General features: G+C 39.7%; 1 protein-coding gene across 3 annotated transcripts in view; it reads right to left on the bottom strand.

Annotated features, from left to right (window-relative positions):
• Nucleotides 1-17,438, bottom strand: part of LRP1 (LDL receptor related protein 1) — a 439,797-nt gene that overhangs the window by 49,925 nt on the left and 372,434 nt on the right. For all 3 annotated transcript variants that reach the window (XM_060763011.2, XM_060763013.2, XM_060763012.2), the window contains 10 exons: nt 16,577-16,696; nt 14,042-14,155; nt 11,085-11,234; nt 9,867-9,989; nt 9,586-9,702; nt 6,170-6,298; nt 5,941-6,063; nt 3,325-3,465; nt 2,641-2,828; nt 687-870 (listed from right to left, as the gene is read on the bottom strand). In XM_060763011.2, coding sequence (XP_060618994.2) covers nt 687-870; nt 2,641-2,828; nt 3,325-3,465; nt 5,941-6,063; nt 6,170-6,298; nt 9,586-9,702; nt 9,867-9,989; nt 11,085-11,234; nt 14,042-14,155; nt 16,577-16,696 — 1,389 coding nt within the window. The remainder of the gene's footprint in view (nt 1-686; nt 871-2,640; nt 2,829-3,324; nt 3,466-5,940; nt 6,064-6,169; nt 6,299-9,585; nt 9,703-9,866; nt 9,990-11,084; nt 11,235-14,041; nt 14,156-16,576; nt 16,697-17,438) is intronic.

Genomic DNA, 17,438 nt, shown 5'->3' with positions numbered 1-17,438 from the left:
AATAATAATAATTATTATAATAATTATTATTATTTATACCCCACCTCCTCTCCCTGAAAGGACTCGGGACAGCTTACAGCAATCAAACAATACAGAAAGCAATATGGCAATAAGCGGTATATAACAAAACAATTAGTTCCTTAGTGCAATTAAAATGACATAATAAAATAAGTATTAATATATAGTAGGATTAAAACTATTTGACCTCAAAAAACCATCTAAATACAGTCACCGTTTAAACCAGCTATTCCTATTCTCAAGCTAGCCAGCAATTATAACTAACAAAGGTTGCAGTGAGCCCAGGAAGGGGAAATAGCTTTCAGTTCTGGAAGTTCCTCATGATCATATGAATAAACACTTTCCTAAATTCCAAATCCATGCCATCCCATCCCATTCTAATTGTTTGAAACTAATGGACTGAGAAGGAAAAGGACATTAGTTTTTGTCTTATTCTTTGTCTGATAGACTAATCCCATAAAGCAGCATCCTCCAGCCTAGTGCATACCAGATGTATTGGATCGTAAAGTCCAAAATGTCCTGACCAATACAACTGATAGTTGAATTCTGGGACATCAGGTTGGAAAAGGCTGCCCTAAAACTTTTACTTGCGTACCCTAGTGGATGATAGCCTCTTCATACTTTATGCCTATCTCTAGGATGTTTAGAGCACAGCATTTCAACATCACCTGTGATAGCTTTGCAGCTTGTTGGGTCATCAGGCTTCAGGATGTAGCCATCTGCACACAGACACTTGAAGCTACCAAGGGTGTTGATGCACATCTGGCTGCAGGGATAGGTTGTCGTGCACTCATCTATGTCAATACAAGTCTTCCCATCATCCTTCAGTCGGAACCCAGGGCGGCATCTGCACTGCAGGGGGCAGCAGAAAGTCATTACAAGTTTACAGACAACGTGCTGGGCAAAATGGCCACACTCTTGAAGCCAATGGGAACCTTTCTGTCACTACCCACTTCATGCTATTGGGACAGTTGGCAAGAGAGACATCTAGTGGTCTGCAGTAGATCACCAAGGACCTCTGACTCTGTTTCGCACTAGCTATCATAAGCCTTACATTATACTGTTGGAAAGAAGCAAGCTTAGCTTAATCAAGAATTGATTTGTATTAAGAAGGGTTGAGAGCACCATTTAGTTCTGGCGGATTCCTGGTCTCAGAATTCACTAATTCTAAATGTATGCTGTGATGAAGCATTGATTTTTAACTGAAAGTTAAGCGTAGTTATGTATATGTGTCTCTACAGTTAAATATGATTGTATGTATGTATGTATGTATGTATGTATGTATGTATGTGTGTGTATATATATATATATGCGCTTAATGGTTGAATATTGTTTTATGTATGTGTTCAGGAGATAAAAGATAGTTATGGATGTACATAAAGGGTTAGCCATTTAGAAATGGCAGAACTAGGGGGATGGGACCAAGCTCAGCACTCTGAGTTAGGCTGCCACGGAGAAAGAATGGAGCCAACTGCACTTACCAGAAGCAGACATTTTGAGGCTTCAGTCCTTTGGTCATCGAGCCAAAGGGAAGGTAGTTCAAACATGTGGTGAACCAAACTAAGGAAAAGCTTTTAGCCTAAGTGATTTAAATAAATCAAGGGGATTTATTTAGGCTTGTGGTTTAGCTGTGTGCTAATAGGAGAAGAAATCCCACTGGGAATCTTTACTTCAGCAGGAAGCTGAAGGGAGACAAGGGCATTAGCTGACCTTAGTTAATCTGTCAAATAAGGAAACATATTTAGAAGTGTAACAACTAAAGAACTAGTTGGTGAAGTAAAAGACATCCTAAAGTTATATTAAGATTTGTTGAAACCATAACTTGTGAAGCTTTATACCTCAGGAGACGAGAACTCTGCGTTAAGACCCTTCCATACTCCAAATAACCTTGTTCTTGTTTTAGTAACTCAAGTCTCAGTGTAGTATTTCAAGGGGGGAAAAACCTCGCTATACACCAAAAGAAACACTAGACAGTGGTAGCAGTGAATCTATTGAAAATAGGGGAATCCATTAATAAACTAAATAGGAAACTCCTTATTAATTGGTGGCAGCATAGCCTAGTACCTCACAGATGGTGGCAGCATACTAGATTGAATAGAATATCAGACAACGAAGAGGAAGCCTTTACATATGCTTTCTGCACTAGGTTCCAATTGTTGGATTTCAGAGATCTGGCAAAAACAAACCAACAAATATAGAGACTAGAATTCTCCGTTTTGCAGAGAGCGCATACGTATCTTATTAAAATGTCAAAGACTGGTAGTTTCCTGGAAGGGCACATTGGTAATCCAAGGAGAACCTGGGATGTTTTCCTTGGAAAATAGATTATAGTCTCCCTCCAAATGCTGCCGCCATGATGACAAAAATATAATGATTACACCAAACTGCTAACATCTAGCTTCTTTTTATACTGTGTCTTGCAAAGCTCTCACCTTACTCTGGCCAGTGTATATGGATTGGCAACAATAGTGTGTCATCATATGGACACAAGAATTCAAAGTCAAGGCTTCTGCCAAAGTGACAACAGTCCCAAGTCTTAATGATTCTTGAAAGAAAATCCAGCCTACTCTGATACAGCCAGGTACTCTTACCAGCTGAGCAAAAGAAATTACCAGGCCTAACCTTGTAACCAATCTTGAGGTCCTCACATTCCTGAGAGCAGCCACTTAGTTTCTTGTTAAGGCACTCATTAATGAAACAATTGAGCTCATCGGAGCCATCGCCGCAGTCGTTGTTGTTGTCACAAAGCAGCTGATTGGAGATGCACTGGTTGTTGTGGCACAGGAAAAAGGTGTCATTACACTTGCTCTCTGCAATGACAGTGAGGAAAGAGATGCCAATTGTTATTTCAAGGCAGTGGGATATTCTCTTCCTTTTCTTTCCTTCCAGGTCAGATTCTCCTCTTGCACACATGCTGCTCAAGGGTAGTTGCAACAAGTGCTTAGCATGTGACTGGTCTGTCTGCACTATGGTCAATGCAAGTTTAAATCTTCTGAAGATGCCAGCCACAGATACAGGTGAAACATCAGGAGAAAATGCTGCTAGAACATAGCCATACAGTCTGGAAACCACACAACACCCCAAGTTTAGATTCTTATGTTTCTAAGGAAGACCCACAGGTTTCTCATAAAATCTCCTGGAGGCTGGGTGGGTTTGTAGAGAGAGTGCTAGGATATTGATTGGTTAAAAGCAGTTGAGTTAGAAACAAATCTGTTCAGCTACCAACCTCCCCATCCGACAGGATAAAACCATCACAGGGAGTCTCACACTCACCATTTGGCCTCCTTTCCCAAGCACAGCACTTACCAGGGCTGGAACAGCGTGGGTTTTTGGGTGCTTCATCAGATTGGTCATGGCAATCAAACTCTCCATCACACTCCCATAGTTTGTTACTCAAGCAGCGGCCATTGGCACAGCGGAATTCATTGGGTCCACATGTTGTGTACTCTGGAGAAAGAGAGACAGAAAGATTGAGAAGAAAAGGGATATACATAAAGTCAAGGCTAATCTGAAACCACACCATCTTTTACCTCATGACAGACTGTAATGATATGGAAGTTGGACCTACATGTGTGAAATAGCTAAACTCTTTATTGTTTTAGCACCTATGGAATTGGCAGGGATGGGATGGGAAGGGAGATTTTTTATGAGGAGTGTGAGGCAGAAGGGGTAGTTTAAACTTCAAACACTTGTACATGGCGGTCCTGATCCGTATTTAAAGGGATTTCAAACTGCATGATTTACATTCAGTATGGCATGCAGCTCAGTTGTTAGAGGACCTTGACTGGCAGAAAATGGGAAGAGCGTTTTCATAGCCTAGGAATAAACATTATCAAGGGCTAATGTCTGCAAGTCAAATTCTCATTGAAAACATAGAAACAGTGGCAAATAATAAAAGCAAACTGCACTAATGTTGTAGTTCAGCCCATGGTTGTGGCTGATATAGATGTAAATGGGGAAGTGGATCATGGGAACTCTGGGCTTGTGAGTCAGCATGAGATTTTAATTCCTGAAAATGATCAGTCTGTGTCTCCAGCAATTAGTGAAGGTCATATTCCAGAGAGGTGCCGAGATGGTGCATAACGAGTTCAGAGGCTGAAATCTCAGGTGAAGAGAATAATGAGTTGCAAGATACTAAGTTGGTTGATAGGAGACTCAGTTTTTGTAAACTTTGTGCTGCTCAACAGAATCTCTGAGGGTCACAGTGCTTGTTAGAGAAGAGACTCATATCAGGAAGTCATGGGAGAAGGCATGATTTCATGTGTTTATTAGGGAGGCTGGGGGATTTTCCAGCTAGTCTGGTCAACATTGGTAATTGAGGCAACAGCTCTTGCGAAATCCTACTCAAGCTTTTTGAGGGAATTTTAGTTCCATGTCTTTGCTCCTGTTTCATGCTTCCAAGTTTGAAGGATTGTTGTATTGGATTCTATGCTGCCTTGTACTTCCCGGTTTTCTTGTATTCCTGTGCTGGATGTCCTGTTGCTTTGAGATTTTGGTTTACTCTTGCACCTTGAACCTTGTGGACTATTTTAAATGTACAGACTTTCAAGTTTTTACTATTTTTGCTACAGTGCTTTTTATATATTCTTAATAAACTGCTTTGCTGATTTAACTTGGACTGGAGTGTGGTGGTTAAGTACAGAGGTGTTTCCTGGTCTGGAATGCAACAATTAGGTTCTTAGTCTGTTTTTTAACTGCATAGTTGACTACATTCCCAAAGTTCAAGAGATGTTTAAAAACAGTTTAAAGTAGATGCCCTATAGATGTGCAGGACCACAATTCTTGTCTTCCCCACTGGGATACTCATGTGTATTCACAATATAACCAAGAATGAGGGGAGTTCAATCTAAGACAACATCAATCACCCTGAGCTGGGAACAATCTGGTGATGATAACAGAAGTCTTTGAGAACTAAGGAGCTGGGATTTGGGGCTACAGCCATGCAAAGAACTTATTTTCAACAGGATTTATTTTCTATATATCTCATTTTAGTTCACTTTGGTTAACTGCCTTAAATCTCATCTTGAGAAAAAGGTGGGATATAAATTCAATGAATGAATGAATAAAATTATGTAGCACTGTGACATCATCCATTCACCATGTGATTACCAATTGGCTGGAATAATTCATGTGACTACTATATTCCACCAAATCTAAGACACTATGCAACATAAGGCGCACCACACTGCACCCTGTTTTTGAAGCTTCAATTTGAGGAAAAAACAAAGTTCTTAGTTTTTTTTTCTGCACATACAATGTCTTTTCCACCCTGGGTCCTCCTGGGGAGATAGGGCAGAATATAAATAAAGTTTTATTTATTTAACAATATTTGTTTCAATGCTGTTTTGCAGTGCAATCTTTACTGTGGGGTGAAGAAGGAACGTGAAGAGACCCGAAAGTTATCTTGTCTGCATGAGTCTCTTTTATAAAGTTTATGGATCTCTCAGGGAGGCAGCAAAATTAAGAAGTGGCAATAAGCTAAAATACTGGTAAACAGGTATTTGGATGAGGCTGGAGACAAAATAATGGGGGCCTAGCAAAGCTGTTGGGGCTGGGACCTTTTCTCCTCCTCCTCTGTCAGGGGTAAGATCATTTAAAAACAAAACAAAAAATAACCCAGTGAGTTTAAGGTACCACTGAATCTAAGGCGTATCTCGTTTTTGAAGCCCCTTAAACAGAAAAAGTGCACTTGAGTCACAATGAAATATGGTAATTCAAACAGAAGAAATGAGCAAACAGCTAGAGAAATAACAGCCTACGTAACTTTTTTAAAGCAGTCAGATCTTGGCATGTAATTTCCCCAGCAATATTTCCACTCCTTTGAAGAGTGCCCTTTTAAGCTTGAAGATACAGGCTGAAGTGTATTTACTGGATGCAGCTGCTTCACTGACATTCCAGCCTTGGCTCTAAGTCAGCACTCACCACAGTCTTGAGACTCATCAGAACCATCGCCACAATCATCATCATGGTCACACACAAAATGTTTGGGTATGCACTGCCGGTTGTTGCATAGGAATTCACGTTCATCACATGTGTTGTTGTATACTAAAAGCAGACACCACAAAAGGCAATTAATCCATGGAACAAGTCAGCAAGAAGTTGGTTCAGCAAAAGGATCAAGAGCTGGGAAGAAAAAGCAACAGCAACTCACAGCAGCCAACAGTCACACTTTCATCAGCTCCATCGGCACAGTCTTTGTCCCCGTCACAAAGCCAGCGTTGCGGCACACACATGTAGCTGTTTGGGCACTGGAAGGAACCAGCAGCACAAGTAGTGTGACCTGGAGAAAAAAAGTTACTAATCAAAATAAAGAACAGAAAATTAGATTACTAACCAATTACTATTTAAGGCAAGAGCGAGCAAAGGACACATGAAACTCCTCGACTTAACTTTAGTGGCCCATGAAGCTTCTTACTAGTCCCTCCCACCAAAGCTTCTAAAAGAAAAGAAAGGAAGAGTTTTTGGGTCATATTTTGTCCCCCAAAAGATGCATAAGCTCTCTAAATGTGTGAAAACAAGTAAAGGTAGCCCATCCTAATTGGTTTTCTGCTCTCTTAAAATAGCAATAGAGAATGACGCAATGTTACATCATGTTGCCATTTTGCGGGAGCTGGCTTATTGTGAAGGTATGGTCTGCAAAGCGGGTCTCGGGTGAAATTGGCCACTGGCCTCAACTCATTTGCCTCTATGAATGTATTCTCCCCTATGAACCATCATGATTACTAAGATCGTCTGGAGAGGCCCTGCTCTCGGTCCCACCGGCCTCACAAGCGCGTCTGGTGGGGACGAGGGACAGGGCCTTCTCGGTGGTGGCCCCTCGACTCTGGAACTCTCTCCCACTGGAGATCAGAACCGCCCCTTCTATCCTGACATTCAGGAAACAGGTAAAGACGTGGTTATGGAGACAGGCATTCGACGAGTGAGCCAACACCCTGAGATATGGATGGAGGATGATGAACAACGATTTTAGTGTGACGACTGATCATTGTAGTTATTGAATGTAATTGCTGTTTTAATTACATTGCTATTTTAAGGTTTTATTGTAATATGAATTATGATGTTTTATTGACTGTATGTGGTTTTATGGTTGGAAACCGGTCTGAGTCCCTCAAGAGAGAGGTGAGAAGGTCGGTATATAAAACTTTTAAATAAATAAATATTGATTGGAGCAGTGGTTCTCAACCTGTGGGTCCCCAGGTGTTTTGTCCTACAACTCCCAGAAATCCTTGCCAGTTTACCAGCTGTTAGGATTTCTGGAAGGCCAAAACATCTGGGGACCCACAGGTTGAGAACCACTGGATGAGAGAGTCACAACCTTTCTCTCACACACATAGATGAGCTTTCTTGTTCATATACTTTTATTGAATCTGGTATTACAAACACAGAAATCTTCCACTTCAGACTTTTTTTGTTATGCCATGCAAGAGTCTATCTCCCTACCAGAACAGTGGGAGCACTTTTCTGGAGCCATCTGAATTGGAACTAAATGCTGGTATTGCAGAGGTTTGTCTTTTTAATGATACAGTGAGTAGTTATTCCTAGCTCAGGAAAGAAATTAACAACAGGACATATTGAGTAATTACATAGGAATTATATTTTGTCTTCACTGGTAACTACTACAATTTGGGTCTAATAAGTGTTTTAAGGCTTAAAATGTTCTTAATGATTATTTTAATATATATGCTTATTTTATTATGTATGTATGTTTACATAGCATCGAATCATTGTCAATATATGTAAGCCAGCTTAAATCCCCTACAGGCGGGATATAAATAGGGTAAATAAATAAATAAATAAATAACTGTATTTTTTCAATTCTAAGGTATACTATTTTCCAATATAAACGTATCAAAAATTAGGTGCATCTTATCTATTTTTGTTGGTGGTGGCGGTACTGATATTTTATTATTATTATTATTTTATTTTGGTGAAGGATGCATGGGTGTGGGGAAAAGGTTTTATTTTGTTTGGGATAGGGGTTTTGGGATGAGTGTATGGTCTGCTGTGTGTAAAATGCTATGTGCTGATTTTCTGAATGTTATGGAAAAAATTGAATCGAAAGCTTTGACTGAAAGTAATGGAAAACAGGCAGAAATAGCAAGTCTATGTCTATTAAGTTATGTAAAGGATAATAATTTGTACTCAATGTCAAAATTAACTGGTTGATCGACTAAGGTAGACGGGCATGTACACATCAAAAATATTAGGTTCTTGTGGGTTTTTTCGGGCTATAGGGCCATGTTCTAAAGGCATTTCTCCTGACGTTTCGCCTGCATCTATGGCAAGCATCCTCAGAGGTGAGGTCTGTTGGAAATAGGACAATGGGTTTATATATCTGTGGAATGGCTGAGGTGGGGCAAAGAGCTCTTCCTTGCTAGAGCTAGGTGTGAATGTTTCAACCTTCATTAGCATTTGAAGGCCTGCCTGAGCCTGGGGAAAAATCTCCTGCTGAGAGGTTTTAAGCTGTGCCTGGTTGTTTCCTCTCTGCTTCATTAGCATTTCAAGGCCTGCCTGAGTCTGGGAATCTCTAGAACATGGCCCTATAGCCCGGAAAAAACCCACAAGAACCTAGTGATTCCAGCCATGAAAGCCTTCGACAATACATCAAAAATATTGTTATCTGTTTATATCTACCATGATTTGCTTTTCTGTTATGTATCATAACAAAATGAACAGTTTTATTTTTTTAAAAGAAAAAGAGGAAAATTTATTTATTTATTTGCAACATTTATATGCTGCCCTTCTCACCCCAAAGGGGACTCAGAGCGACTTATATATACATACAATATATTGTATTATTAGCAGAGTACAATATCAGTATTAAATATTACTATATTGTACTATACCATTATATCCATTATATTGTGATATTATTAGTAATATTAGTAACACGTAATATAAATATATAATTATAATGTCATTAGGGTGTGTCTTACAACTGATGACGTCTTACAATCAAAGAAATACTGTGTGTATCTGCTAAGGATGCTCTTCCTGCAGTAGCTATTTTTGTTCTTCCTTTTTTAATTTTCCCTTTCATTGTCTTTTCTCTTAATTTCATAGGGATGCAAAACTGAGAGTCATAAAAACATTGTAAAAGATGTATGCTCTTTTTACAGGAATTTGGTGTTTTAAAACCAAAACTGACATCGGGATTGCTCCATCACCTATAGTTTGTTTTGTAATTTGCCTTGACATTCCATGTCAAATCTGATTGAATTACTTTAGTACTGAAATTACTAATGAAATTTATGGAAGAATTGTGTGTGTTACAACATCTTTAGTGTACTTTTGAATTCAGCACTCCAAAATGTATCAAAGACAACTATAATATTGAAAAAATATGGTTAAACTATACACATTTGTTTCTGGAATGAGGGGTTTGTGGAAGAATGTCCTTGCTCCTAAGAACTTCTGGCTCCTCCTGTCTCTATGAAGATGACCCAAAATGCTCTTCCATCTTCTCCCTTCCACTCCTGTTTTACTTGTGCCCAAGATGCAGCCCATTTCATTCCAATCATTTTCCATGGTATACTTTTTTTTTTCAAATGAAGCACAAATGCTTACGGCAACGTTGGTCTTCATCAGAGCCATCCCCACAATCATCAGCACCATCGCACACCCACTGCTTGGAGATACAACGGTGATTGTTGCACTCAAATTTCTCAGGGAAGCAGAACTTATCTAGAAGTAGAAATTGAGCACTGTTACAAACAAACCTTACCCAAAATACTCGCTGAGGACTGCTTGAATGCAGTTCCAAAATGCCAGCTTTTTTTGACCACTAAATGATAAACAGTTAAAAGAAAGGACTGAGCAACCTATTGCAGTCTGAGTGCAGTACTTACTGCAATGTGTTTCATCCTCGCCATTTTCACAGTCATTCTCTTTATCACATGTCCATGTCATGGGGATGCACCTTCCACTTGGACAGGCAAAGTAATTGGCTGGGCACTTGGATTTTCTCACACCTGGGGGAGATAGAAAAGGTCAAAGGAATATCAGGGAGTCATAGAAACTGCTCAGTTAACACCCTTTTTCTGGGAATGGGGAAATAAAAGTTGTACACGCAAAGATGCTAGAGCCTCCATATTTCATATGCTCTTATGCACCCAAAAACTATTCCAGGAGGAGCTGAAAGATGAAAATACAGAATGTGAAAATGGGACTGAGGAGTAAAACTCTGCTCTGCCAAGAAGGGGAAAAACCTAAGCTCTAAAATGGCTGTGTTGAACGAAGCCAATTACATTTTTTCGTTAAGATTTCATTATACTTCCTGCTTGTGTTTGGATGATGGGAAAAACTCAATTGTCTGGCTACCTTCTCTCACTAACCCAGAGAACTGACAGGACTCTAGAGCAGGGGTCCACAAACATTTTAAACAGAGGGTCAGGTCACAGTCTCTCAAACTATTGGAGGACTGGATTATAATTTGAAAAAAAAATGAATGAATTCCTATGCACACTGCACATTTTAATTATTGTATTTTAAGTGTTTTTGCACTACAAATAAGATTATTTGTAGTGCAAAAACACTTAAAATACAATAATTAAAATGAAGAACAATTTTAATAAATATAAATTTATTAGTATTTCAATGTGAAGTATGGGCCTGCTTTTGGCTGATGGGACAGCATTGTTATTGTTGTTGTTGTTGTTGTTGTATGCTTTCAAGTCGTTTCAGACTTAGGTTGACCCTGAGCGAGGGCCGGGTAAATGACCTTGGAAGGCCGTATCCAGCCCCAGGGCATAGTTTGAGGACCCCTGCTCTAGAGACTATGCAAATATATTCTGTTCTGTCTTTCTCAGTAGTGGTTGGGAAGACATAGTGAAGGATTTATACAGCTGTCTTCTTCCTTTCAGTATAAAATCTGAATTTCTTGATACAACTCTTGATACAACTTTCTTGAAGTTAAAGTCAGTAGGAAAGAAATGCTCAGATGATGCTTAACTGGAGGTGGATGCCTCTCTTTCTTTCCAAGCCATCCCTTCCATCCTAGCGTTGTCTACTATCTTTCTTTGTCTTGAAAGGGCCTAACAGCAAAGATCAGCTAGAGATTTGTTTACCTGGACAGTCCTGCTCATCCGAGTAGTCTCCACAGTCATTGCTCCCATCACACACCCAGGACGGAGCGTAACACATCGATGTGTGCTCACACTTTTGGAAGGTGACACCTTTTATGCCCAATCTGAAAAAGCTGTTGCAGTCGGTGGCAGCTACAAAAAAGGGGAAGGAAAAAACAGTTCTGCAAATTGCATGAGACTCGCCAAGCAAGTTCTATGGAAGACATGCCAAATTGTTTGTGTATCTGACCATGTTTCCTAGACTCCTGAACCTGGGTTACTGTGTTTTTTGAAATTAAAATTTGCAGCACACAGATATTTGTGATTCGTGCCAGAACAACATAAAGGTAAATCTCTTTGCAACTGTGCACTTCTTCCACTTATATTCATCCCTCTGTTTCATCTATTTAGGGTTTGGGGATGGGATCTCATTTTCTGGGGAATAGCAATTCTTTTGAATTTCCTTATTGATTGCCAGCTGCACAGTAACCAGTGTTAGGAAATTCCAAATTATCTTTATTTCCCTTCCTCACTGTTCCTCTGTTCAGATGATGACGCTAATGGCACAGAGAAGGAGGGATCAATGCTAAGCAGCAACTTAACAATCCAATCCAACTGTGAATGGATTTAAACGCAGTGTGTTTCATTTTTCTAATTACACTTTGGTTCCTCTAGCTATTGATCAATTTGGAAACCCCCACTGTAATAGTTGTGATTTTTTATTTCATGATGTACTCTAGAGCACTAAATGTAAGTGTATATGAATAATAGCTAACTCTCTTTTTCTTGTATGTTTATTTAGCTAGCTTGGGTACCCAGTGGTGCCCAGATTGTTTGAAAAAGTCCATTTTTAATTCTACAAAATGAATAAGGTTGTGAGTGAACTACAACTCGCATCATGCCAGGTTAACCATGAAAAACTCCACCAGTACTTAAAATTTGTTATGTTAGTTAAGTTTGCTCTAGATACATCATTCGTAGGGTTCAGTGTGCTCTCTGGCTGTAGGGCATACAATTTCCACTATGGCGAGTTAGTCCACTCAGACTCCTCGAGTAGGCTGAGTTTGTCATGGGGGTTCTGTGTGGCAAGTTTGGTCCAGGTCCATCATCAGTGGAGGTCACAATTTCTCTAGTTATGGGTGAACGACAACTCCCAGAAAGGAAGGTCAGTTTTCCCCAAACTCCTCCAGTAATCAAATTTCCGCATATCAGGTATGTATGCCAAGTCTGATCCAGATCCATCAGTGTTTGGGTTCAGGAGGTAGGTGAACTATAACTCCCCCAGATCAAGGTGATTTTTCCCCAAAGACCTCCAGTATTTTTTGCTGGTCATGGGGGCTCTGTGTGCCAAGTGAGTTCCAGGTCCATCACTGGTGAAATTCAGGGTGCTATTAGATTGCAGGTGAGCTATACATCTCAGGACCTACAACTCCTATAAATCATGGTGAATTCTCCCAAAACCTCTCTAGCATGTTCAGTTGCTGATCAATTCCTCAGTTTGCTGGGTGCTATAGAAAAGTGTGACGGCGCAAGTGGCGCCACCTATGTATAGAACTGTTAGTTGTAAGACTTAAACTGTTGTATTATGCTTAATCCTGTCCCTTTTACCATGCTTATGTACAGTTGTATGGATTGGTTGCTTGTAGCTGTCAATCAGTACTGTTTGGCTCCACCTCTTCCTGCAAGAGGGGAGAACTTCCTTTTCTTTTCATTCTGCCTTCAGCGATCATACCACATGGACGTGAGTAAAAGACTTCATTCTTAAGGACCCTGATTTAAGTTACCTCTTAGCACTAGTTCTGAGGTTTTACCCCTGGGACTCATGCTTTATGTCCAGATTGTCTTGGACAACTACTGAGGAGACCCAGGCGCCTTCAAGCCGGTTCTTTTGGCTCCAGAGGAAGATTCTGAATCTTCAAAAATAGGCCATCTGAACTGGGGTTGTGGTTTGCTCCGGCATTCACAGCCATTGAGGAAGAGGAAACCTGGTGAGGTTTCTCAGCTTCAAACCCCTTGGACCCAGGACTAATAAAGACTGTAAAGTATGTTTTCCTTCACCCCTCTGAACTTTTCCAGCTCATTGCTTTGAAGAAATGACTTTGTGTTCAATAAAACTCATTTTGAGCATTTTACAGTGTTTTGGGTTTTTGGGAGTTCCAGTTTTCTATAGGAGGGCAAGAAGCAATCCCCTGGGGGAAAGATGCCACGTCCATCCCTCCTTTATTGAGGATAATAGCCCCCAGGCGCGACAGCACAAAAAGAATAGGAAAGGGTTATGGGAGAGGCAGTGAGCGGGGTCATGCAAATTCCACACCAATGAAGAGAGTCTAACACTGGGATGCCTGTGGTGGAGGAAACACAGAAAATCTAGGATGGAATTGTCCCCATATGAAAGCCTTCACTTGGGTGGTGGGCAGTATGGTACTTGTGGAGGCCATTGGCAGGGCTCTTGTACATGTTCATGGTGCTCACTATAACCTGCAGTGTCATTGGAGGGAGGGCCTTTGGTGTCTCCTGAGTAGTGGGAGCTATAGCTGTTTGACTGTGTAAGTGGACACTCCAGCCGCATACACACCTGTAAATGGACAGTCCAGACACATACACACATATTTTCACTTTTATTATTATGTGTATGTATGTGTATAGATTACAGTACTTGTCTCGTCATTACAGTTATACCTCATTTTGCCTCCAATGAGGTTCTCCCGCTCAGTTCCTTGAAATAGTTTGTTCAGAGCAGGTTTGCCTTTCCTATCCCCTGAGGCTGGGAGTGTTTGACTGGCTAAAGATTTGACTGCAGAGATTCAGACCTTGGTCTCCAAACCACTACACCCTACACCCTCCTGGTTCAGAGAGCTGTGTAATACCAACCAAAAATAAGAACACGTTATACTTGAGGGGGAGGGGTAGATATGGGGATCCAGTTCTCAAGCTATTTCACATATTTATTTTGCACTCACTGCAATTCATCTCATCAGAAGCATCCTCGCAGTCAATCTGTTGGTTGCAGCGACTTGAATTGCCAATGCAGGTCCCATCCCGACAACGGAACTCAGTGGCAGCACAGCTTGTCTCTGGAAGGGACAGGGAGGACAGAGAGGCAAAGTGTTACTATTGTATTTATTTTGTGTGTTGCTGCTCTTCCAAAAAGTTCATCCATATGCACATGATCCCTTCCTATCTTTTTTTGGTTATATATATTTTTATTTAGGGTAGGGGAGTGGAGGTGAAGAATAATATTTTATTCCTACATGTAAAGTGGTGGAACAATAATATGAAAAGAAAGTAGGAGAAAAAAAAAAGAGAGATTAGTTACAAAAAAGACTGGTGACTTCCATCTAATCCTTCGTGGTCTTGTACAAATTCTTTCCATGTAAGTTGTGTATTGAAAATAAAAAAACAAAAGCTTTTGACTTTAACATAAATTGAGTCCACTTTTCTGAGAATTTCCTTTAATAATGTTCCTTTTAAGAAATCTTTTATTTTCTCCTTTTTTTCATATTCCTCAATCTGTGACCAATTAGTCTGTCTGAGCAGGTTTCCCAAGTTCTTTTTCAATAAAAATGTCCATGTCTTTTATTTTCCTTATTTCATTTATCCACTGGTCTATGTCCGGTATTTCCTTCTGTTTCCAATATTTCGCATACACAATCCTGGCGGCTGTCGTTAAATACACAAATAAAACGTCCTCATTCGAGTCTAGTATTAAATCTGGGTCACTTATCCCCAATAGGTAATATTCTGGTGTCTTTGGGAATTTTTTCATAAAAATCTGTTGACACTCCTCTTGTACTGATGACCAATATTTTTGGGATTCTTTACACGTCCACCACATATGGAAGAAACTCCCATCATGGTCACTGCACTTCCAGCAGTTTTTTGTGAGTGTTTCTGTACATTAAACTTAATTTTCTCAGTGTAATATACCACCGATTAAACATTTTCAACCAATTTTCTTTTAAGTCCGTTGCGTATATATAATTTAATTTTTTGTTCCAAATAAGTTCCCAATCGACTAGCGGTATTGGTTTTCTTACATTTTCAGCCCATTTGACCATATAATTTTTAATTACTTCCCCTTCTGTAGACCATTCTAGCAATTTATCATAAATTTTTGTAATGATCTCTTTTTTCAGATTTTAAAATTTTATCCCAGAACTTGCTGTGGCCCAGTCTTTGTATATGTGTTTTGTGTGTGTACAGGTGTGTATATGCATGTGTATATACTTGTGTATATTTATTTTTTATTTATTTCAATTATTTGTACCCTGCCATTCTCAGCCTCCCCAGGGGGACTCATATGTGTATATACACACATATGGAAATGAGCACCAACCCCCGAAGTTGGACATGACTGGACTTAATGTCAGGAGAAAACTTTTATCTTTACCTATGTGTATATGTGTATATATGTGTGTTTGTGTATATATATATGGTTTTGTGCATGCGTTGTAATTTTTTTTTTTTTTGCTTTTTAAGTCCCTTCCACTGTGTTTTTCAGTGTTTTAATGAGTGATGGTCACTTGTTGGCCTGATAGGTGTTTTGTGTCCAAACTTGGTGTCAATTCATTCAGTGGTTTTTGAGTTATGTTAATCCCACAAATGAACATTACATTTTTATTTATATAGATTCTTCCTTCTGGTTGAATCCATTTTTTTTGTCCTGATTATAGTATTCTCTGATTTGTAAATAGTGAAGCCATGAAATGTTTGTAAAATTTTGTTTTAGTTCTTCATGGGGTTTCAGAGTTAGTGTGTCTTTTGTCAAGAGGTCTTTGTAGGTTGGCCATCTGGCCCAACGTAAAAGTCTTCTTTGATTGGCCTCCATTGTAGAGAGCCAAAGTGGAGTTTTCGAGTAAAAATTCCGTTTATATCTCCCCCAAACCCTTAGTAATGAAGATCTTACAAAATGATTACCAAAGTTCTCTTTTCTCTCTCTCTCATACCAAATTTATGAGTGCCAATCCGGTAGGTTGTGGCCTTCCAGAGTTAACAGCTTTCCTGTCTTTTATTCTTACACAAAGCTTGCAATGCAGATAAAGGAAAGACTGACTGGTGCAAAGTAGAGGACTACCTCTAGCGTCCACTATGCGCTGGACAGCAGGGTACTGTTTCCCTTATGCAACCTCTGGAGACAAAGCATCATTTATCAAGTGAAGTCATCCCCCCCCCCTTATATTATTCAAGATTAAGACCACAATGGTTCACAGTACCCATGGTTAAGTATTACATATGCACTAGATTTCCTCAGTACTAGATGAAGAAGGAACATAATCCTGGACTGCACCATCATTTATCCATTTTTCATCATAATAAAAGCATGGCAATGTAGTAGAAAAATCAAAGGTTCAAACTGCAAGATGAAGACCAAAAGGCTTACAGTTGTGTAAATGAATGCTAAATGCAGTAATAGCAGCTTCGAACACTAAAATGCAGAAAAGATAAAAGAAAAAGGAATCGGTCCCCCAAGTAACTTCTCAGTTCTTGGTACTTACTGTTGCAGGGCACTTCGTCTGAGTTATCCCCACAGTTGTCGACACCATTGCACCAGTCCTTGATGGGCACACAGCGTTTGTTCATGCAATGCAGATAGCCTTTCTTACACTTGCGATTGTCTGCAACACAGAAAGGGTGAGTGTATACGCGCACATAGGCATGTGAGTGGAAAACTGAGTGAAATGCCACCTGGGAAGGTTTCTTCAGAGAAGACTTACAGCAACGGTTACCACCTTGATGTTTCTTAAATCAGACTCCAAACCCTTCCTTGCCCCACGGTTTCTGCTGCCCAAGAAGAATATATAAGTCCTATTCCTACCTACTCAATTGGGCATGGACCTACATAGGGTGTGCAGGTACAAGAAAGTAGGCTGTAAGCTAAGGATCCTTAGTTTTCTATGAGCTCCCCAGGGTGTTCACTCAAACTGCAATTGCTAGGTGGGGGCATGGAGTAGAGACAGTGGAAGACAGCTGCCGGTATTGTCCAGTTAATGATAAAAAAAACCCCCTACCCTTTATTTAAATAAAAGAAAGATGTTATTCTTCTAAAAGTGAGCAATTGGAAAGGGACATGCAAGAAGGAAGTGTGATAATTCTTGTGTATGAAGATCTAACAACAACAAAAACATTTATTTGCAACACTCTTTTCACCAAAGAGTGGAACATGAATAAAAGACAAAGACAATACATTATAACACTACAAAGATACAAAAAAACCCTATATTACATCCTTATTATCACTCAACAAAAACAAATCAAGTTGGTTAACAAGACTATAGCTCAGTATAAGGGCAAAGTTTTGCTTTGGATTCTTTTAGAGATAATAGTGGGATATTATTATTAAATTATTATTATTTGAAA

Source organism: Anolis sagrei, chromosome 2 (genome assembly GCF_037176765.1).
Source record: "Anolis sagrei isolate rAnoSag1 chromosome 2, rAnoSag1.mat, whole genome shotgun sequence".
In the NCBI taxonomy this organism is placed as follows: Eukaryota; Metazoa; Chordata; class Lepidosauria; order Squamata; family Dactyloidae; genus Anolis; species Anolis sagrei.
This window is presented reverse-complemented; position numbering and strand designations above follow the sequence as displayed.